The 22,243-nt window shown below is 45.1% G+C and overlaps 1 protein-coding gene across 3 annotated transcripts; it reads right to left on the bottom strand.

The window, feature by feature from the left end:
- Positions 1 to 385: 385 nt before the first annotated feature.
- LOC309337107 (uncharacterized protein) lies at positions 386 to 18,612 on the bottom strand. Of its 3 annotated transcripts, none has more exons than XM_081853790.1 (2): positions 18,526 to 18,612; positions 386 to 5,493 (listed from the first exon to the last, which is right to left on the bottom strand). In XM_081853790.1, exon 2 carries the CDS (start codon positions 5,418 to 5,420, stop codon positions 4,413 to 4,415), a length of 1,008 nt encoding a protein of 335 aa, XP_081709916.1. In that variant the 5' UTR covers positions 5,421 to 5,493; positions 18,526 to 18,612; the 3' UTR covers positions 386 to 4,412. The 3 variants fall into 3 exon arrangements, with proteins under 3 accessions (XP_081709916.1, XP_081709915.1, XP_081709917.1); XM_081853789.1 differs by lacking the exon at positions 18,526 to 18,612 and adding an exon at positions 6,958 to 7,094; XM_081853791.1 differs by lacking the exon at positions 18,526 to 18,612 and adding an exon at positions 6,833 to 6,899.
- Between the last annotated feature and the right edge of the window lie 3,631 nt (positions 18,613 to 22,243).

Here is a 22,243-nt window from a genome sequence, read left to right as displayed (position 1 = left end):
TAGCATTTCTTTTTAAATGCTGATAATGCTTTTATTGTAGCTTTTTTTTTATTTCTGTAAATACTTGCTAACCAAGTATTTTTATACATATGAAAAGCAAATCTTGGATTGAGAAGATAATGGTTTGTAAAGTAAAAAAAAAAGGGTGTGTGTGTTTTTTTAAAAAATATATGTTTGTATCTGTTCTGAAATTTGGTTTTAATGTAAAGTGTTTCAATATATTTGGGTTTCTTTATAAAGCAGAAGTGACCAGCTGCTCCTGGAAGCTAAAAATGAGTTCTGTATCAACAAAAGTTTTACCTAAAATTATTCATGATGACAAGTTGTAATGTAGCACCCTGCTTGTGGTCAACGCTTAGCTGGAATGAAATATTCAACACAGCAATAGAAATTAAAATAATTTATTTGTCAGACAAATAAATGATAGACACAGTGGTATATGGTTACCAAAGCTCTGCCCACTCCAGCCCTGATGGTCAGCACTTATATTTCCTCAGCCCCCTTGCTCCTCCTTTGGCTGCCTCTGTCCAATCAGCCTGGTTGAAATTCCTATTGGCTGTTTGCTAGAACCAATCATAAAAGATACACCCATTTCCTATTACCTTTTATGGGAGACAAAGAGCTATATTTCCTTCTATCCATAAATGGCAAACAAGTAGCCATATATCTTACATTTGCCTCAACAAGGCACCTTAATTACCAGATCACCTTTTGCCCCTTTCCCCTCCATTCCAAAACAGATGGCTAAAACAGATGGCTCATGGTCTTAACAGAGATCTTGGGTTCACATTCTCATACACCATCAATGAAATAAGAATCTAACATAAGAATCTAACATTTCTTACTTTCTAAATCCTTTGCATAGTTACATTTAAGCCAACAAATCTCATACATTAACATAGATAGCTTTTTAGAAGAATAGGCCTTTGCAAGGTAAAAAAGGAACTCAGTTTACAGCCTCAAAAGAAAGCCTCTTCAGTTTACACCCCCCCCCTTTTCCAGCCAGCTGCTTTTCCCATTAGCTCTTGCCCTTTAACCTTAGGAAAATGTGGCTAGTCTGATGGAAGGCACATGGTATTATCTTACTATTTACCAACTTTAATTAGTGTTTTTGCAGCTTGATTGTATTCTGTAATATGTAGGGTCAGTGTAACCTTTGCTCCCAGCCTGTAATTCCCTTTTACAACTTTGAGAATTTTGTCTCCTGCTATAAATCAGGGGGGCCCTGTTCAGGAAGATAAACATCTGCCAAAGCCAGCTGGTTTTCTGCCTGGCATGAAACATTTGCAAATCTTTAAGCTCATTTTAAAATACAGGCCTTGATCAGATGCCTCAGTAAGAAACATGAGATTTTAAACCCCTGAGCTTTTGAATTACAACTCCCATCAAATTTGGCCCTACGGGCTGAGGATTATAAGAGTTGTTGCCCAACATGTGAGCAACCCCATGTTGGATATACCTGCTCTATACTTTATTATTTATTTCATTTCTATACTGCTTTATATTTTTAAGAAAAACCTCAAAGCGCTTTACAGCATATTAAATCAATAAAACATAAATAAAACAATTTGAAAAGAGTGAAATACAGTGGTGCCTCGGGTTAAGAACTTAATTGGTTCTGGAGGTCCATTCTTAACCTGAAACTGTTCTTAACTTGAGGTACCACTTTAGCTAATGGGGCCTCCCGCTGCCGCCGTGCAATTTACGTTCTCATCCTGAGGTAAAGTTCTCAACCTGAGGTACTACCTCCAGGTTAGTGGAGTTTGTAACCTGAAGTGTTTGTCACCCGAGGTGTTTTTATCCCAACTTACTACTGTATAGAGTATACATTCAAAGCAACATAACAGAAAACTAAAATATTATCTTAAAAGATTTCAAAGTAAAACATTACAAAGGAGGTCAACTACAGAATACATATTTCACATAGTAGGGCTGGGTGAGTCTGGGCCCTGCCCCCTAGGCCAGGTGGGAAAGGCCTTGCAGGGAGTGGTATATAGATGGCATCTTACCCCCCAAAAGCTTGCTAAAATGTATAAAGGGAAAACATCAACGTGATGTTAAAAAGAGGAGGGGTCATACTATCATATGTGGTGGACCTGCGTAAAGGTAAAGGTACCCCTGCCCGTACGGGCCAGCCGTGTCTGACTCTAGGGTTGTGCGCCCATCTCACTTAAGAGGCCGGGGGCCAGCGCTGTCTGGAGACACTTCCGGGTCACGTGGCCAGCATAACAAGCTGCATCTGGCGAGCTAGTGCAGCACATGGAAACGCCATTTACCATCCCGCTAGTAAGCGGTCCCTATTTATCTACTTGCACCTGGGGGTGCATTCAAACTGCTAGGTTGGCAGGCGCTGGGACCGAGCAATGGGAGCTCACCCCGTCACGGGGATTCGAACCGCCGACCTGACGATCGGCAAGTCCTAGGCACTGAGGTTTTACCCACAGCGCCACCCGCGTCACTCAGGTGGATCTGTGTAGCCATTGGCAAATACTGGAATGATATTTATAACGAGTTTAAGAAACTATTTAAAATTACTTTAAAAAAACAAACGCCAAAGATATCGCTACTTGGTATATTACCATCAGAAAATTAAAAAGTTATAAGATCATTCTTTATCTATTGTATAACAGTAGCTAGAACCCTTATAGCAAGGAGAAATGAACGGCTCCCAGAGATTACAGATTGGCAGATACTCATCTTATTAGCAAAACTGATGACATCAGTTAGAGGAATATGGAAACAAAAAACAACTAGAGAATGGATAACATTTAAGAATTATGTAAAACTTTATTGTACAAATAACTCTATATGAGCAGAAATTGAGTGATATTTGTAAAGACAAAGATCAAAGGAATGAATACAAAGCAGAAAGAAATGATATTACATAATGTAAGCCTGTGTAAAAAAAAATGTTATATCGATGAGGAAAATAACAAAGAGAAGATTGAACAGAACTGTGAATACTATTTGTACAGAGCTGTGTACATTAAAGCAGCAGCAAGAGAGATGTTTGGATCCCATTTTGAGCTCGAAGCATGGGTACCGCCAACAGAAAATTAAAAATTTGGCTGTGTAATTTGGTATTAATGTGATTTGATTGGCCTGTTAATAAAAATTATTTGGGGAAAAAAGAACGTTATATGAAACAGTATAATGAGAAGGATGGGAGATTGTGTCGTTGAGTACTTTTACTATGTAAATAACTTTGTCTTTTTTTCTTATTATTATTTCTTGGTTTCTTACCTTTGTTACATATTTATTTTTTATTTATTAATTTTCTATATTATATTATATTATTCTCTTATTTTCTACCTGTTAAGAGATAGTACATAATATTTGTATAGACATGCAATTTTTTTTAATCAATAAAGAATATGAATTAAAAAAAAGGTTGCCATTAACTTAATCTTCATTAGATCTGCTTTTAGCACAAGCATGTGCCACTTCCACCGCCCATCTTCCAATAAAAAGTAGCAAGCACATGTATCCTGTAGGCGCGGTTGGCTCTTCTTGTTCGACGCCGCTAAGACACCTCCCCTAACAAAACAACAGCCTACTTTTAAGCACCCTGACCGTCCCTCCACCATGGCTCTCAAGGCACATGTGAGATACACGTGCTTCGCTCTAAGGCCTCCTGAATCATCTTGCACTCCAAGACAAAGGGATGGACTCCAGTTAAAAGCACGCTCGCTAATTACAGGCGCACACTCAGGAGAAACAAGAACTAGCCTTGCAAGGAAGCATCCATCCGCTTTCCCCAAGGTGAGGGAGAGCTGCGAAAGTGGCAGGACGGAAAACACAGAGGGAACTAGCTAAGATTACGAGACGCAGAAGTGACGGGGTGCCTAGGGATATGAGGGGGTGGACCTCTTCATTGGGAGCACTGCCATTCCTAAAAGACGGGTTCTTTGTTCGCTTGCTGGGATCATTAAAGTTCCTAACTGGTAAGAAGACTCCTTTTCATTTGTTCTGCTTATCTATGGCCAACGGGGAAGGAAGCCAATTCCCTGAAGCCTGACAGATGCTCATCCACAGGACAAGGGCAGCCCATCATTTTGGCAGTGAAGGGTGGGGGTCAAAACTCAACAGATTCATCACACACCTTGAGCATTCCAGATTCACACTCTCCCCCTGTTTATCTAGCAACAACTTGCAACTTACTTTGTACATTTAGCACATGTGATCTTCATTAGTTTAATACATATATATGTGTATAAAAATTTAAACACAAACACCAAAACATGACATGGGTTCCATGTACTTAAAATTGATATCCGCCTATATGAGTTTCTTGATGTGAAGTAATGAGTGAACCTTGAGTGGAACACTGCATACATTGATATGGCTCGTCACCTGGGTGAATTCGCTTATAAATATTAAGGTCTGCACTCCGTCTGAAGCCCTTTCCACATTCAATACATTGAAATGGTTTCTCCCCCGTGTGTTTGTTGATGTCTTCTAAGGACTCCACTACGACTGAAGCTCTTTCCACATTCAATGCATTTAAATGGTTTCTCCCCTGTGTGAGTCCGTTGATGTATTCTAAGTTGACCACTTTCACTGAAGCTCTTTCCACATTCAATACATTTAAATGGTTTCTCCCCTGTGTGAGTTCGTTGATGGCTTCTAAGGTGACCACTTTCACTGAAGCTCTTTCCACATTCAATACATTTAAATGGTTTCTCCCCTGTGTGAGTTCGTTGATGTATTCTAAGGTCTCCACTTTGACTGAAGCTCTTTCCACATTCCATACATTCAAACGGTTTCTCCCCTGTGTGAGTTCGTTGATGTGTTCTAAGGGCTCCACTATGACTGAAGCTCTGTCCACATTCAATGCATTCAAACGGTTTCTTCCCTGTGTGAGTTCGTTGATGTATTCTAAGGTCTCCACTACGACTGAAGCTCTGTCCACATTCAATACATTTAAATGGTTTCTCCCCCGTGTGAGTTTGTTGATGTCTTCTAAGGTGACCACTTTCACTGAAGCTCTTTCCACATTCAATGCATTTAAATGGTTTCTCCCCCGTGTGAGTTCGTTGATGTCTTCTAAGGACTCCACTACGAATGAAGCTCTTTCCACATTCAATGCATTTAAATGGTTTCTCCCCTGTATGAGTTCGTTGATGTATTCTAAGGACTCCACTACGACTGAAGCTCTTTCCACATTCCATACATTCAAACGGTTTCTCCCCTGTGTGAGTTCGTTGATGTGTTCTAAGGGCTCCACTACGACTGAAGCTCTGTCCACATTCAATGCATTCAAACGGTTTCTCCCCTGTATGAGTTCCTTGATGTCTTCTCATGTTACCACTTGCACTGAAGCTCTTTCCACATTCCATACATTCAAATGGTTTCTCTCCAGTGTGAGTTTGTTGGTGTATCCTCATTCTTCCACAGTGACTAAAGCACATTCCCTGCATTTAAACTGTTTCTTTGTTCTCCCTAATGAATTCACAGATGCCTCCGTAGAATTCTGACCGTCATCTTCCTCACCTGTTTGGGAGTGGGGGGGGGAGAGAATCCTGTTAGACTTTTAAGAAAGACAAAAAAGGAACTGAACACATGTGAATTCCCATGTGCACCTTCTCTTATTTTCACTCCATTGTCCATTGTCTCCATGTTCCAAATTTTTAGGACTAAAGATGAGATAATGGCAAGAGCAACCCATGATCACTCCATTCACACTTAAGAAAGCACCATCATTTTATAATAGAGATCTACGGTGGAACTGGCTTATAAGACTGCCTTATAAGAAATATCTGTCTTTTTCTTTTTCAAGTGAGGAAATTATCTCAGGTTCCAACAGCAGTCTCCCCTATGAGTAAGAAGTAAAACTATAGTGTTCTTATGCTACATGTAACTGTAAAAATATTGCAACATATTAAAACCTAAACAGAGCCTGCTGGATTGGGTAAAGGCCCACCTAGTCCAGCATCCTGTTCTCACAGTGGCCAAGCAAAAGCCAGCAAGCAAGATTTCAGGCCAAGAGCCCTCTGCCCTCCTGTGCTTTCCAGAAACTAGTATAATGAGGCATTATTGCCTAGGACCGCAAGCGCAGAGCACAGACACCAGCCTAATCCCTTTTTTTCAAGCTATCCTAGTTGCTGGCAGTCACTGTCTCGTGTACTTCTGTTTACTCATATTTTGCAGCCCTAAAAGGCTCATAAAGGTATTATGAACTAAGCTTTTGTGGGCTGCAATCTGAGAAAGTGGACTCTTGATTAGGAAAGCTGGTGCCACTATAAACCCGTGAGTCTCTTTGTTGGTTTTGTGCACTGATTTTGAAATTTGTACCAAGGTTGTACCACTGTATCTCCATGTAAGCTTATGGAGGGACAGAATTAAGGGGGCGCTATAAATTATTATCCCACTCACCCACTCTCACACACAACCCCTGTCTGTAAGTTCACACAATTTGCTTATAATACTGGCCACCCTTGGTCTTCATATGCCCAATCCTATGTGTAGAGCCTCCAGCCACATGAACTGTGTATCATGATAACAGGTCCTTTGTCCGAAAAGCCCACCAAACTGGGGAGGTGCATGCATCTACTGTATTTTGATGCTAGTGGAATGTATCACTCTGACTCAGTCTTTAAAAAAATAAAAGTAATATAAACTATTTAAATATATGAAGTATAAATAATGACGGGAAGCATTTCCATAGCCCCTTCACCCATTCTTCTGGATTGGTGTGCAACATCATTATCGTCACTTAATCCTGCACTGGAAATAACACCAGAGATTTAAAAGCATAGAGGAAGAAAATCTGCCCCCACTACTTTATGAAAGGGATTCCAAAAACAAAGAGCTGCTTTAGAGAAGGCCTCACCCCTTCCTTCCTTCCTTCCTTCCTTCCTTCCTTCTTCCTGCTTTTCGTCTCCTCTCCATCTTTTCCTCTTTCTCCCTCCACCATCCAGCCATCCATGTCCCCATCTCCTCTCCCCTGGAACTCACCAGATTTCTCCTCGGGTCCTCGGAGGGGATGATCAGAGGTCGTAGGGAGGGATGCAGGAGACAGCTTGAGCAGGTCAGCTGTCCATCTTCCTCCGTCCATCCTGACCAGGTTTGGAGGTTCAACTTCTTGAGGAGCAAATAAGCCAAGGCAAGTTGTAGCTTCCTGGGAGGAAGGAAGAAGTCAAGGGAGTCTCAGAGCCCCTGCAGGGATTTTTTTGACCCTGTAGAATCCCCTATTGGGCACCCGCTTCCCAAGAGCCTCCACCCATTTTCAAACACCTTTGGCAATTCCTTCCGTCTGCCTGTCCCTTCTCCCTTCCTAAGGCTGGCATGGTATGGGCAGTAGTGGCCTTGTGGCAGTTGCCCAAAGGGCCACAATAAATGTGATAACGTTTACCCCTTTAAATCCTTGAGTGTGCTTCTAATACAGAAGTGATGGTAGCCTGTGCTTTATGAAACTGATTATTTTGCAAGTTGCCGCCCCCCAATTAGGGCAGAAATACAGCTAATAGGAGAATCACAAAGATACAGCTGAAAGCTGGAACATGTATGATGCAAATGGCTGCATGCAACACAGGTTTCCAACATGCACACCAACACAATGTAACAGAATGCTGTGGGAATCAAAACTAAATCAGCAGAAATTGCAAGCGCTTGTTGCGCATGTGTATTATAATAAAATGAGGTAATGATGAATATCAGGAACGTGCAACTGCAAAGGGACTTTTTTAAGGAAGCAGGGGATGCAAGAAAAATTTAATTCTTTTTGCAACAACAAACATTAAAACAAGCAAAAACAGAAATAGGAGCTGTCAGGGAACTGCCATCGGAGGGACAGGTGGTGGACAGGCTCCAGGAGAATAGGAGAGACTCTGCAGCAGAAGAAGGAACCAGCAGGGGGAGTGCAGGAGTCACAGCGGAGGGAAGGCTCTGGGACACTTCTAGTGAGAATAGTGAAGAGGTAACTAGACCCCCGTTAGGAACTCCCTCCCTTCGCCGGAAACTGTCATGCAAAGAGTCACGAAGGCGCATGTCCGTCAAACAACTTTTATGTTGGCGTAAGTTCCGTAGACGCCCACTGTCAGATACTACCAGCGACTGACGGAGTCATGCTTTGGGGGGCTCCGTTAGTGCCTGGGTTTGGATGACCAGCCAAACCCCAGAGGGATCAAGCTTTTACGCACAAGCAGCTCATTATCCCATCACAGCAATCTGACAGTCTTTGAAAGCAGCTTGTGCAAGCAGAGGGCATCATGAGTGAACCAGCAGGAACCGGAGCAGCTGGCGCTGGAGCAGGTCCAAGCCTGGAAGAAAGGTACAGGGCGTTGGAGGTCCAGCTCGCGCTGCAAACGGCGAGGCTCGAGGAGAGGAGGGCTCAAGATGCGGATAAGGGGAAAACCACCCCACTTGCCAGAAGGGTGCCTGGACTGGTGCAGAAATTTGGGGGGGATCCCAGGAACTATCAAGCCTTTAGGACAGAGATGCAATATGCTCTCAATCTACTGTTTGATGACTTTCCCGATGAGAACTCTAGAGTGGCGTACATGATTGGCCATCTAGAGGGAGGGGCGAAGGATTGGGTTCGGCCCCTGATGGCAGCCAATAATGAAATCTTAAAGGACACAATGAAGTTTTTTCGCGCCATGGACTTGATGTTTTCCAGCGAGATTGAGCAGGGAGTGGTGCGCAGGCAGTTAATGGCGTGTAAACAGGGGAGCCGATCTGTACGTGAGTACTGGACTGAGTTCACCATGCTGATTCACAGACTGGGGTGGGACCTTGCTAGTGAACCTATTCAAATGCTGTTTGAAGAAGGTCTCTCTCCGGCAGTGAAAGATGAACTTTCCCGGGTGCCTCGGGCGGAGTCTATGGACCAGCTGACCAAATCAGCGCTGTCCATAGGAGCACGCCAGGAAGCTAGAGCTATGGAAAAGCGGGAAGGAAAGGGGGAACGTTGGGAGGACTTCCGCATTCCAGAGATTCCGGAGCAGCCTTTCCCGCCAGCAGAGCCGATGGAACTGGGAGCAGCGCGCGCGCGTGCAGTTTCAAACACCAGTGAAGGGCGGAAGAAGGAGGGAAAGAGCGGCAAGAGATGCTATCTCTGCCAACAGCCAGGTCACTTTGCCAGAGTCTGTCCACAAAGGAAGGAATGGCAAGGGATGGCGGGAACTGTTGGGGGGAAGGAGGAGGGAGAAATCAAGGAGCAAGTAAAAGCCAACGCCTGGTTGCCAACATCAGGGCACAGCAGCCAGGCCAGGGAGTAGTGAACGTGCCCACGCCGGAACCTCCAAGACCAGCGCTTGTGATAGAGGTGTTGCTGGAGCTGGCAAACGGACACCCACTAAAGATAAAAGCGCTATTGGACTCAGGTAGCTCATGTAATTTCATGAGTAAGGAGTTTGCAGCTGAACACCAGATACAGACTATCCCATTAAGTAAGCCTTTACAGGTTACCACGATTGATGGGAGGGAGCTGTTGGGAGGAGAAGTGAGCCAACAGACTGTACCAATGATAATGAGGGTGGCACGACACACAGAGCTGATAGCGTTTAACGTAGCCACCTTGGGAGGAGCCCCTATTATCTTGGGAATGAGCTGGCTGGCACTACACGATCCGCTAGTAGGCTGGCATCAGAGAGTGGTTTCCTTTGGATCAGCATATTGCCTAGAACACTGCAAGGAGGGGGAGGCTCAGGCAGGCGCCAGGGCCACTCTAGCAGGTATGGAAGTGATGGACAAGGGGAAGGTGCCACCACAATACGCTGACTTGATTGACGTATTCAGTGAAAAAGAAGCAGATAAACTACCCCCGCACAGACCCTTTGACTGTCAAATTACCTTACTCCCAGGAGCACAATTGCCAGTGGGCAAGCTGTATGCGATGTCAGACAGTGAGATGCAGGAGTTAAGGGAGTTTATTGACAAGAATCTCAAGCGAGGTTTCATCAGAGTCACGAGCGGTGGGGGGCAGCCCAGTGTTCTTTGTGGACAAAAAAAACACGAATAAACCCAGGCTTGTATGTGATTTCAGGGCCCTAAATGCCGTGTCAGAACCAGTGACTTTCCCTATGCCTAGAATTGATGACATTCTGACACGGGTGAGAAAAGGGAAAATTTTTACCAAGCTGGACCTTAGGGGGGCATATAACCTCATACGTGTGAGGAAGGGGGATGAGTGGAAGACCACTATGTTCACCCCCTTGGGGGCCTTCGAGTACTTAGTTATGCCTTTCGGATTACAAGCGGGCTCAGCCTGTTTTCAATCATTCATGAATCACGTCCTGGGGCCATTGCTCTACAAGAACTGCGTAGCGTTCTTAGATGACGTCCTGGTGTACTCAGAGAATGAGGAGCAGCATGTGCGAGATGTAAGAGAGGTACTGAGCAAACTGCGAGAAAACCGGCTGTGGGTGAAATTGGAGAAGTGTCAGTTTCATATCAGGGACGTGGAATTCCTGGGGTACCGGTTGTCTGACAAGGGATTGGCCATGGATCCCAGCAAGGTTCAAGCGGTACTGGAATGGGAAACACCAAAAACCAAGAAGGACGTGCAAAGGTTCCTGGGCTTCGGAAACTTCTATAGGAAGTTCATCAAAAACTTTGCCCATTTAACAGCGCCCATCACGGATTGTCTTAGCAGCAAAAAGAAATTTGTTTGGACGGAAGAAGCGCAGCGGGCGTTCGAACGCTTAAAGCAGGCGTTTGCGTCGGAAGAGCAACTTTTGCACGTGGATCTACAACAACCAATGAGAGTGGAGACTGACGCGTCAGACCGAGCGGTGGGGGCCGTGCTTCTCCAGCTGGGAAAAGATACGTCTGAATGGAGACCGTGTGCATTCTTCTCGCGGAAATTGAACAAATCCGAGAGGAACTACACAGTATACGACCGAGAACTGCTCGCCATTCATGAAGCATTCCGGAGATGGCGGCACTTGCTAACTGGGGCGCAGCACAAGGTTCAAGTCCGAACTGACCACAAAAATCTGGAATACTGGAGAACGGCCCGAGTGCTGAACCAGAGACAAGTGCGATGGGCCCAGGAGTTCTCCAAATTCCATTTTGAGATTCGTTACGTGCCAGGCTCCGAGAACGTGAGGGCGGACGCTCTTTCCAGGAAACCTGAGTACTTAGAGGGGGAGGGACCGCCTGAGGCAAGGCATGTAATCCCTGAAGACCGCTGGGTGTGTGGGGCGGCATTGGTGGGGCAGAGGGAACTGGTAGAGGGTACTGAGAACGATGAATACGCCCAAGAGAAACTCAGAGAACTCAGGAGGACAGAAGAGAACACAGGGGGGTTTGAAGAAAAGAACGGGGCGTTGTATTACAAAGGGGCACTGTACATACCCGATGGGGAACTGAGGGGCAGAGTACTCAAGCAGTTGCATGACAGCCCCACAGCGGGACATTTTGGACAGCACAAAACCATGTGGTTGGTTACCAGGGAGTTTTGGTGGCCCAAGGTGAGGGAGGACGTACGGGAATATGTCAGGGGTTGCGACAGGTGCCAGCGAGCTAAAGGAGAGAGAGTGGCACCAGCGGGGCTATTACAACCTTTACCCACGCCAGAAAGGCCATGGGAGGCAGTATCCATAGATTTTATGACGGACCTGCCAAAATCCAAAGGCAAAACAGCTGTCATGGTGGTGGTAGATCTATTAACCAAAATGTGTCATTTTATAGCTTGTTCACATGCGGTCACAGCGGAGGAGACCGCCAAGTTGTTTGTAGAACATATTTTCAGGTTGCATGGCGCCCCCTTGAGGGTGGTCAGCGACAGAGGGAAACAATTTACTTCCAGGTTCTGGAGGAAACTTATGAGCTTACTGCACGTAGAACTCAATTTCTCCACTGCCCGGCACCCAGAAACAAATGGGCAAGCGGAAAGGGCAAACGGGGTTTTACAACAATACCTGAGGTGTTATGTAAAAGACAGAGAAAATGATTGGGTAGATAAGTTACCTCTAGCAGAATTTGCCTACAACAACGCGGAGAACGTGTCCACAGGGATGAGTCCTTTCCTGGCAAATTATGGGTGTCATCCCAGGGCATTCCCAGGAGAGGGAGGGGAGAGCTGGAGCGTGCCGGCGGCGGAACATTTTTTTGAAGAGATGGAAGCGATCCACCGTCAGCTTCAACTCAACTTAGAGAAAGCCAAGGAAGAATATAAGAAGCAAGCAGACAGAAATAGGAGGGAAGGTGAAACTATAAGGGTGGGAGACCGGGTGTGGTTGTCCACCCAAGGACTACTGTTCAAGGGGGGAGTAAGAAATTGAGACCCAAAAGATTGGGACCCTTTGAGGTCATACAGCAAGTCAACCCAGTAGCATTCAAACTCAGACTGCCCAGTCACATGAAATTACACCCAGTATTTCACAGGTCATTATTGTCGCCGTACCGAGAGGGACGTGAGTGGGGGGAGCGTGAGAGAGAGGCCACCCAAACGCCCGTGATAGAAGAGAGAGAACGCGACATGAACGTGGCAGGAATCATTGATTCCAGGTGGAAGGGGAATCAGGTGGAATATCTGGTAGAATGGGAGGGGGAAGTAGAGTCGGAAAACACTTGGGTACCAGCAGAGGTAGTCAATGACGAGGTTTTAATAGAAACATTTCATCAGCGTTTTCCAAAAAAACCGCAACCCGTGGCACGATTTAGAAGGGAACACTTTGGGACCACCAATGAGGAAGGAGAGTTTGAAGGGTTCCCAGAGTCAGGGGTGGGTGAGGAAGCCGTCTCCGACGAAGAAGAGGAAGACGGGGCGAGAGACGGTACGCCGTGGCTAGAAGTGTTTGAATCCTCGGACGATGAGGAGGGCTCCTTCAGGGGCTTTCCGCCCTCACCGCCAGTGGGAGAGGAGGCGGGAGGGGGTGAAGGGGGCCCTGGGGGGGAGGTGGATGTCAGGGAACTGCCATCGGAGGGACAGGTGGTGGACAGGCTCCAGGAGAATAGGAGAGACTCTGCAGCAGAAGAAGGAACCAGCAGGGGGAGTGCAGGAGTCACAGCGGAGGGAAGGCTCTGGGACACTTCTAGTGAGAATAGTGAAGAGGTAACTAGACCCCCGTTAGGAACTCCCTCCCTTCGCCGGAAACTGTCACGCAAAGAGTCACGAAGGCGCATGTCCGTCAAACAACTTTTATGTTGGCGTAAGTTCCGTAGACGCCCACTGTCAGATACTACCAGCGACTGACGGAGTCATGCTTTGGGGGGCTCCGTTAGTGCCTGGGTTTGGATGACCAGCCAAACCCCAGAGGGATCAAGCTTTTACGCACAAGCAGCTCATTATCCCATCACAGGAGCATATGCAGAAGTTCTTGCGGAAAGGGGGCGGGGCCTTCAAAGGTCTCATAATCGACCCAAAACAACACAGAGGTCTACCTGTCAATTGCGGTCCAGCGCTTGAACATCTCTGATGTATATGATTGGTTGAAATAGAAATGCTTTGTTTGAAATTATATAAATATCACTGCCTGGACCACATATGTGGTGGAGTTGTGAGGAAATTAAGAAATTTTGGATAGTAGTACATGAAGAACTAAAGATGTTGAAAATATCAAAAACAAACCAGAGACATATCTCCTTGGATTGACAGATGATGAGATACCACGGGGGGGGGGGGAGAGAGAGAGAATTTTTCGTATGCTGCTAGAATAGTGATTGCTGCTAGGTGGAAGCCATATACTATACCCACAAAGGAGGAATGGATTTGTAAATTAAATGAATATTTAATTCTGGCAAAATTAACTGCTACAATAAGAAATCAGTTGAATCAAAAATTTAAAAAGGAGTGGAAATGTTTTGATGAATATATGGCAAAATATTGCTCAAAAAAAGATATGGTAATATGCCGAGATTAAAATGTGAAGTACTGGATAGAAGAATAATTAGTAAGCAAAGATACTAAGAATATGTAGATGATTTGAGAAGGCTGTAGAATGAAATGATTATTGTAAAGTGTGGAATGTGGAGGAAATCGAGTGGGGGCGGAGGGAAGTGGGAGGAAGGAGAAAAGAATAATATGATGGACTGAGGAAATAGAAATGTAAATGTATGGGGGGTGGGGAGAAATTGGTGTTGGCTTTGGTATATCTGTATTGTAAAGTAATACGTGAAAACCAATAAAATAAGTTAAATGGGGGGGGAGGAGTCAAAGCCATGAACATGATAATCTGAATCAGGACCAAGTAATATTTAATAACCATGTCCTTCATGGATCACTGCCTTGTCATGGCAAAGGGGCTTGAATAACTCAAAGACGCTATGAGCTATGTCATGCATGACCACCCAAGACAGACAGGTCAAAGTGGAGAGTTTTGGCTAAACGTGATCCACCTGGAGCAGGAACCAGCAAGCCACGCCAGTATCCCTGCTGAGAAAACTCCATGGTCGTATAAAAGCTATGACGCTGGAAGATGAACCCCTCAGGTAGGAAGGCATCCAACATGCTACTGAGGAAGAGCGGAGGACAAGTACAAGTAGATCCAGAGCTGATGAAGTGGCTGGGCAGAAGCCAAAAGGTCGCTCACTTGCGGGTGTGCCTGGAAGTGAAAGCAAAGTCCAGTGCTGCAAAGAAAATATTGCATAGGAACCTGGAATATAAGTAGGGAGTCACAGAGATAAAAGGAACAACTGGTAAGTTTGGCCTTGGAGTTCAAAACGAAGCAGGGCAAAGGCTAATAGAGTTCTCTCAAGAGAACAAGCTGGTCATAACAAACACTCTTTTCCAACAACACATGAGATGACTCTACACATGCACATCACCAGATGGGCAGCATCGAAATCAAATTGATTATATTCTTTGCAGCCAAAAATGGAGAGGTTCTATACAGTCAGCAAAAACTAGACCTGGAGCTGACTGTGGCTCAGATCATCAGCTTCTTATAACAAAATTCAAACTTAAACTGTAGAAAGGAGGGAAAACCACTGGTCCAATAAGATACAATCTAAATCAAATCCCTTATGAATACACAGTGGAAAAGCGGAACAGATTTAAGCATTTAGATTTGGTGGGCAGAGTGCCTGAAGAACTATGGATGGAGGCTCGAAGCATCATACAGGAGGCAGCAATGAAAACCATCCCAATGAAAAGGAAATGCAAGAAAGAAAAGTGGTTGTCCAATGAGGCTTTACAAACCGTGGGGGGACAGAAGGCAAGCAAAATGCAAGGGAGATAGTTAAAGATACATGAAATTGAATGCACACTTCCAAGGAATAGCAGGGAGAGACAAAAGGGACTTCTTAAACGAGCAGTGCCAAGAATAGAGGGAAACAATAGAATGGGGAAAAAACAGAGATCTGTTCAAGAAAATTGGAGATATTAAAGAAAGATTTTATGCAAAGATTACCATAATAAAGGACAAAAGTGGTAAGGACCTAACAGAAGCAGAAGACATCAAAAAGAGGTGGCAAGAATACACAGAGGAATTATGCCAGGAAGATATGGATGTCCCATACACCCCAGATAGTGTGACTGATGACCTTGAGCCAAACATCCTGGAGAGTGACGTCAAATGGGCCTTAGCACTGCTAATAACAAGGCCAGTGGAAGTGATGACATTCCAGCGGAATCTTGCAAGATGATACTGTGAAGGTGCTACACTCAATATGCCAGCAAGTTTGGAAAACTCAGCAGTGGCCAGAGCATTGGAGAAGATCAGTCTAGAACGCAATCCCAAAGGGCAGAGCCAAAGAATGCTCCAACTACCACACAACTGTGCTCATTTCACACGCTAGCAAGGTTATGCTAATAATAATAATAATAATAATAATAATAATAATAATAATAATAATAATTTATTATTTGTACCCCGCCCACCTGGCTGGGTTTCCCCAGCCACTCTGGGCGGCTTCCACAGAGACCAAAAATACGCTAAAATGTCACACATTAAAAACTTCCCTGAAGAGGGCTGCCTTAAGATGTCTTCTGAATGTCAGGTAGTTGTTTATCTCTTTGACATCTGATGGGAGGGCGTTCCACAGGGCGGGCGCCACTACCGAGAAGGCCCTCTGCCTTGTTCCCTGTAGCTTTGCTTCTTGCAATGAGGGAACCGCCAGAAGGCCCTCAGCGCTGGACCTCACCGTCTGAGCATAATGATGGGGGTGGAGATGCTCCTTCAAGCATACTGGGCTGAGGCCATTTAGGGCTTTAAGGGTCAACACAAACACTTTGAATTGTGCTCGGAAACGTACTGGGAGCCATTGTAGGTCTTTCAGTAGGCACTCCCAGTCAAAATTCTTTAAGGCAGGCTTAAAATTCTACAAGGCAGGCTTAAGCAGTACGCAGACCGAGAATTCCCAGAAGTACAAGCTGGATTTTGGAGGGGCAGAGGAACCAGAGATCAAATTGCAAACATGCGCTGGATTAGGGAGAAAGCTAGAGAAATCCAGAAAATCATCTACTTCTGCTTCATTGACTACGCAAAAGCCTTTGACAATGTGGACCACAGGAAACTATGGCAAGTTCTTAAAGAAATGGGAGTGCCTGACCACCTCATCTGTCTCCTGAGAAATCTCTATGTGGGACAAGAAGCAACAGTTAGAACTGGATATGGAACAACTGATTGGCTCAAAATTGGGAAAGGAGTACGGCAAGGCTGTATATTGTCTCCTTGCTAATCTCACTTATATGCAGAGGACGAGATGGTTGGACAGTGCTCTCAAAGCTACTAACATTAGTTTGACCAGACTGCAGGAGGCAGTGGAAAACAGGAGTGGCTGGCGTGCTCTGGTCCATGGGGTCACAGAAAGTCAGACACGACTAAGTGACTAAAGAAAAACAACAGTGTCCAATCACAGATAGGTAGCCGTGTTGGTCTGCCATAGTCAAAACAAAAAGAATTCCTTCCAGTAGCACCTTAAAGACCAACTAAGTCAGTTCTTGGTATGAGCTTTCGTGTGCATGCACACTTCTTCAGATACACTTCTGAAGAAGTGTGCATGCACACGAAAGCTCATACCAAGAACTGACTTAGTTGGTCTTTAAGGTGCTACTGGAAGGAAGTGTCCAGTCAGCATTCTATAATGTAGAAGCAATTCTGAGAATGTTCCTCTGAATGATGATTGCAAATTGCCATTTGTAAAGATCCGTTTCTTGACTGAAGAGGATAAAAAATGAATTTGGAACAACAATGTCTCAAGATAAATTATGTTACTTCAGCCTCATGTACATAGAAAGTGACAAGCTAAGCAGTTTATCATTTGATGATATCCTCAGTGACTTTGCTTTGGCAAAGGCAAGAAAGTATTTTAATTTAGATCATGTTTGTGTACTGTTTGTATACACAGTACACAATGAATCATGATAAAATTATACAGCAGAATGGGTATTGGGTAGATGCATTAATACAATTAGTCTTGTAAAACAATTTTAATGTACAGGTGTGTATAGTATTGCTATTATTTAAAATTGTGACATATTACTAGAAATACTGTCTTTTACACTCACTAAGTGTAACAGGGTACAAAGGTCTGCTGTCCCAATGAAGAAATGTGGACTATTATGGTAATATTGATACTGATATAAAAAATGCATTGTATTAACTACAATTGCATTGTACAGGTTATAACACTTAATTTCATATTAATAATGCTATTTATGATTATTAGTAGTTTGCATTATATATTTGCACCTATTATTATAGCAAGTTTCTAGGACTAGATTAGGAGTCTTTGTAAATTGTGTTTCTAAAGGAACTTTTGTTATTGTCAAATGCCAATGTGTTTGTAATATTGTTTGTTATGAATAACAAAATCATTTTAAGTTACAGCTTAATAATTATTTCACTATTAATATACTTTATAATTGTATTTCAGTTCAACAATTACCTTGAGAAAATACATACTCTGTTATGTGCAAATGGTTTTAGATACCTATTAGGTCCATAAATTACCACACAGCCTATATTCAACACAAAAAAACAGCAACAATTTGTTGTTGACAAAGGACAGCTGGGCATATAAAGGGCCCCGTTACCTCCAGTAGTTTACGGCCTCATCAAACCTCAAGCCGGCCCTTTCCCCCCACTACTTTATGCAAGGAGTACAAGGAACAAAGAGCTCTTTGGAGGAGGCCTCAGCCCTTCCTTCTTCCTGCCTGGCCCCCCTGCCTTTGTTTTCCTCCCCATCTTCCCCTCTTTCTCCCTCTGCCATCCAGCAATCCATGTCCCCATCTCCTCTACAAAACAGAAGACTTGGATATTTTTGGTGTTTCTTATTTTCTTGGAAGCCGCTGAGAGTGGCTGGGGAAACCCAGAAAATGGGGGGGGGGAGTATAAATATCATATTATTATTACTATTATTACTACTATGGCGAGGCTGGTCTGCAATGCCCAAGCCTCTCCCCTTTCCCGCCTCCTTCCCTGCAACTCCCTTTGCACCAGATTCGGGCAGGAAGAAGCTTCTCTCTTTCCACAGTGGAAACCCCTCCCCCCCCCCACCTTCAAGGCCCCATTAAGAGAAACAGCTCCCTTTCCTCCCTTCTCTTCTTCTCCCCGTCCCGGGGCTTCTCATCCTGGACCCCCCACCCCTTGCCAAGCCCCTTCCCTCCTTCCCCGCCGCTGGCTTTGCACTCACCCGAAATCCTGGCAGCAGCAGCAGCGACCCTGGGCAGCGGGGGCGGGAATGGGAGCCCCCGCCTGGGAGGCAGGATAATTGTAAGGGGAAAGCCTTGCAGTACCCAGCCAATGGGGAGAGGAGGGAGGGAAGCTGGGCTTCGAGTATAGGGAATATATGCTCACTGCCATAAAGGTTAAAGCCAGAGAGTGGAAGCTGCTGGGGGAGGGGCTGCTCGATACTGATTTGGGAAAGGGGCCCCGGCTTAAGCGGAACAGCTGACCCGCCCCCTCTGCCCTTGTCCTGCAAGGAATCCGGTGAGTGCAAAGCGCCTCGGGGTGCAGCAAGCTGGGGGGGGTTGTGCAATGCAATGCAATGCAATACCCATGGAACTGGGGTTGGGGGTGGAGAGAGAGCAGGCAGGGAAGCGGTGGGTCAAGTGTGGGGGTATTGCAGCTGATTCATCCTGGTTGCAAAGAAGAGACAGGGGCCTCTCCCTGAAGGTTCTCTCTCTCTCTTTCACACACACACACACACATAAAAATCAGGAAAACGTTCTTCTGCATACACAGACAGATCACATGAAGAGCCCTGTAGTTTGCTCAAGCCCATCTAGTCCCTGTTAATATAATAATAATAATAATAATAATAATAATAATAATAATAATTAATTTATTTGTACCCCGGGGGTGGAGAGAGAGCAGGCAGGGAAGCCGCGGGGGGGGGGGGTGCAACTTATTCAGTCTCTTTGCAAAGAAGAGACATGGCCTCTCCCTGAAGGTATGCTCTTTCTCACTCTCTCACACACACCACACGAAGAGCCCTGTAGTTTGATCAAGCCCATCTAGTCCCGCACCCTGTTAGAATCATAGAATCGTTGAGATGGAAGGGGACCCTGAGAGTCATCGAGTCCAACCCCCTGCAATGCAGGAATCTCAGCACTGTCTCCTCATGGTGGCCAAGCCTGCAAGGAGGATGGGAGCCCAAGAGCATCTCTCCCCTCCGGTGGCTTCCGGGAACTGCTATTCAATTAAGCATAATAATAATATCCGGAGTTTTGGGCTGGGTTGCCATCAGTATGCTGATGACACCCAACTCTATCTGTTGATGGATGGCCATCCTGACTCGGCCCCAGACACACTGGTGAGATGTCTGGAAGATGTGGCTGGATGGTTACAGGTCCCAGGCCTCAGAGAGGTTAGGCTGGCCTCAGCTAGAGCCAGGGCCTTCTCGGCTGCGGCTCCAATCTGGTGGAACGCTCTGTCACAAGAGACTAGGGCCCTGCGGGACCTGACATCCTTCCGCAGGGCCTGCAAGACAGAGTTGTTCCACCAGGCCTTTGGTCAGGGCGCAGCCTGACTCCCTCCTTTGGCAACCTGCACAGAATCTTGCTTAATCGGTTGCCATTAATTTGATTTTAATTAATTTTTATAATGAAATCTTTTTAGAATGTGTGATTATTTTATTGTTTGATTATTTGATTATCGTTAGCCGCCCTGAGCCCGGCTTCGGCTGGGGAGGGTGGGATATAAATAAAATTTATTATTATTATTAATATTAATATTGTAGCAACAACATTATACCCGCTCGTCTGGCTGGGTTTCCCCAGCCACTAGGGCAGCACCCAACAGAATATTTTTTAAAAACCAATGAAACGTCAAACATTAAAAGCTTCTCCATACAGGGCTGCCTTCAGATGTCTTATAAAAGTCAGATAGATGCTTATTTCCTTGATATCTGACGGAAGAGCGTTCTAGAGCGGGTGCCACTACCAAGAAGGCCCACTGCCTGGTTCCCTGTCATTGAGTTGATATAGAGCATCTGTCCTAAATTTGTCGGCTTCTGTCAAAGAAGCAGAATCAGGAAGTTTTTTATGTTTGATGTCTTATTATGTTTTTATATTTTGCTGGAAGCCGCCCAAATTGGCTGGGGAATAATAATAATACCACTTGTTCAGTCTTAAAATTTATTTGTACCAGTGCATTTGGAAGCATCAGAATAACTTGAGGTAATATATTCATACAAAAGCTTTGCTCCCGATTCATTGCAATCCTACCGACTGAATTTGATCCGAGTCCTGGGATAACTCAGTTGGTCGAGCATGAGACTCTCGGGGTTGTGGGTTCGAGCCCCACCTTTTCAAAAAGATTCCTGCATCACAGGGGGTTCAGCTAGAAGTTCCTCTTGGTCCCTTCCAACTGTTTCATTCTGTGGTCTATGAACCTCACTTATTCGCAATGAGAGAACCACCACAATTTTTTTTTTAAAGCAAAATGTTGTTAGAAGTTCTGCAACCCACCTTTGCCTAATAGGAGTTTGCCTTTGTAAAACTGGAGAGTGAAAGGAGAAGGAATCTCAGGGTGGGCTTTTTTTGTGGGGGATATGGCTTTTCTGGTCAGCGGGCAGAAGGAGCTTGGGTCTATCCCTAGCTAGAGATCTGCCATCCCCATTCTCAGTCCAGATTTGGGTCTCTGCCTCCCAGGAGTTTAGACGCACACATGTTGACTGCAGCAGGCAATGGACCCCTCGCATGTGTAAACAACCATTGGGGGGGTCTCTCTCAAACACCACAGAGACTGGGCATTGCTTTGAAGAATAGCCTGCAACCAACCACCTCCTGGACATTCTGGTCTCTCCCACTGCCAATAAAAACAAAATACCGGTTTACCTGACACTGACACAAAGTTTCACGTGCTACAGAAATGAGTGTCTAATGTGTTTTAAAATGCCCTTAAGCAGTTGGTGACATTTTAAAGGTACTCTCTCTATCTCCAGTGCACCAGAGCAGCCTGTCCAGTAAAGACATGGATGAAAATGCTGAGGCACTGAGTGCTTCTGATCCAAAACATTACCCTTTTCCAGCACACTCCATTGCTATCCATCCCTCTCCAGTTTTCCATTCCTGCTGTCCACCAGCGCCCCACCCCCACAGCCAGTTTTCTGTAAACACGGACCATGTGCAGTTCTCATTGCATGGCTTTAGCTATCTTTTCCCCCCACCTAAAAATTTATTGGATATACGTAACCACTGGAGCTGCCTCAAGGTTACTGGTACCTCCCTCTCTTCCTTGGAAGAAGGGTTCCATTTTGGCCACATAAAGGCTGGCAGCTAGGAAATTGGATATTTGTATATGGGATTTCCTCAGACAGGGTGGGGTCACAAAGAGAGGGTGGCTGTCGCCTTCATGTCCTGATTGGGAGTTTTTCAGGAATGCCTGGATGGCCGCTGTCAGAGCCAGAGAACTGATGGATGTCAGGCCGACCCTGCATTCTTATCCCTTGCCCCATGCTCCCCCCACAGTGATGGGAAGTGGGCCAGGAAATAAACATTTTTATACATTATAAAAGCAAATCATGGATGGAGAACATTATGTTTTGTAAAGTTAAATATTTTATATTATTTTCTTTTTTTCTACCTGTTAAGAGATTGTACATAATGTTTGTACAGACATGCAATTTTTTAGTCAATAAAGAATATTAATTTTTTTAAAAGGTTGCCATTAACTTAATCTTCATTAGATCTGCTTTTAGCACAAGCATGTGCCACTTCCACTGCCCATCTTCCACAAGCACACGTATCCTGTAGGCGCGGTTGGCTCTTCCTTTTTGACGTCGCTGAGACTCTCTCCCCCCCCCCAAACAAAACAACAGCCTCCTTTTAAGCACCCCGACCGTCCCTCCACCATTGCTCTCAAGGCACATATGAGATACACGTGCTTCGCTCTAAGGCCTTGTGGCA

The sequence above is a fragment of the Podarcis erhardii genome (assembly GCF_964252035.2).
Source record: "Podarcis erhardii genome assembly, chromosome: 2".
Classification (NCBI taxonomy): domain Eukaryota; kingdom Metazoa; phylum Chordata; class Lepidosauria; order Squamata; family Lacertidae; genus Podarcis; species Podarcis erhardii.
The sequence above is the reverse complement of the archived record's forward strand: the minus strand, read 5'-3'. Positions and strand labels throughout refer to the sequence as shown.

Coding starts and splice junctions, on each gene's coding strand:
- LOC309337107 (XM_081853790.1), bottom strand. CDS start 5,420: ATGCAGGGAATGTGCTTTAGTCACTGTGGAAGAATGAGGATACACCAA.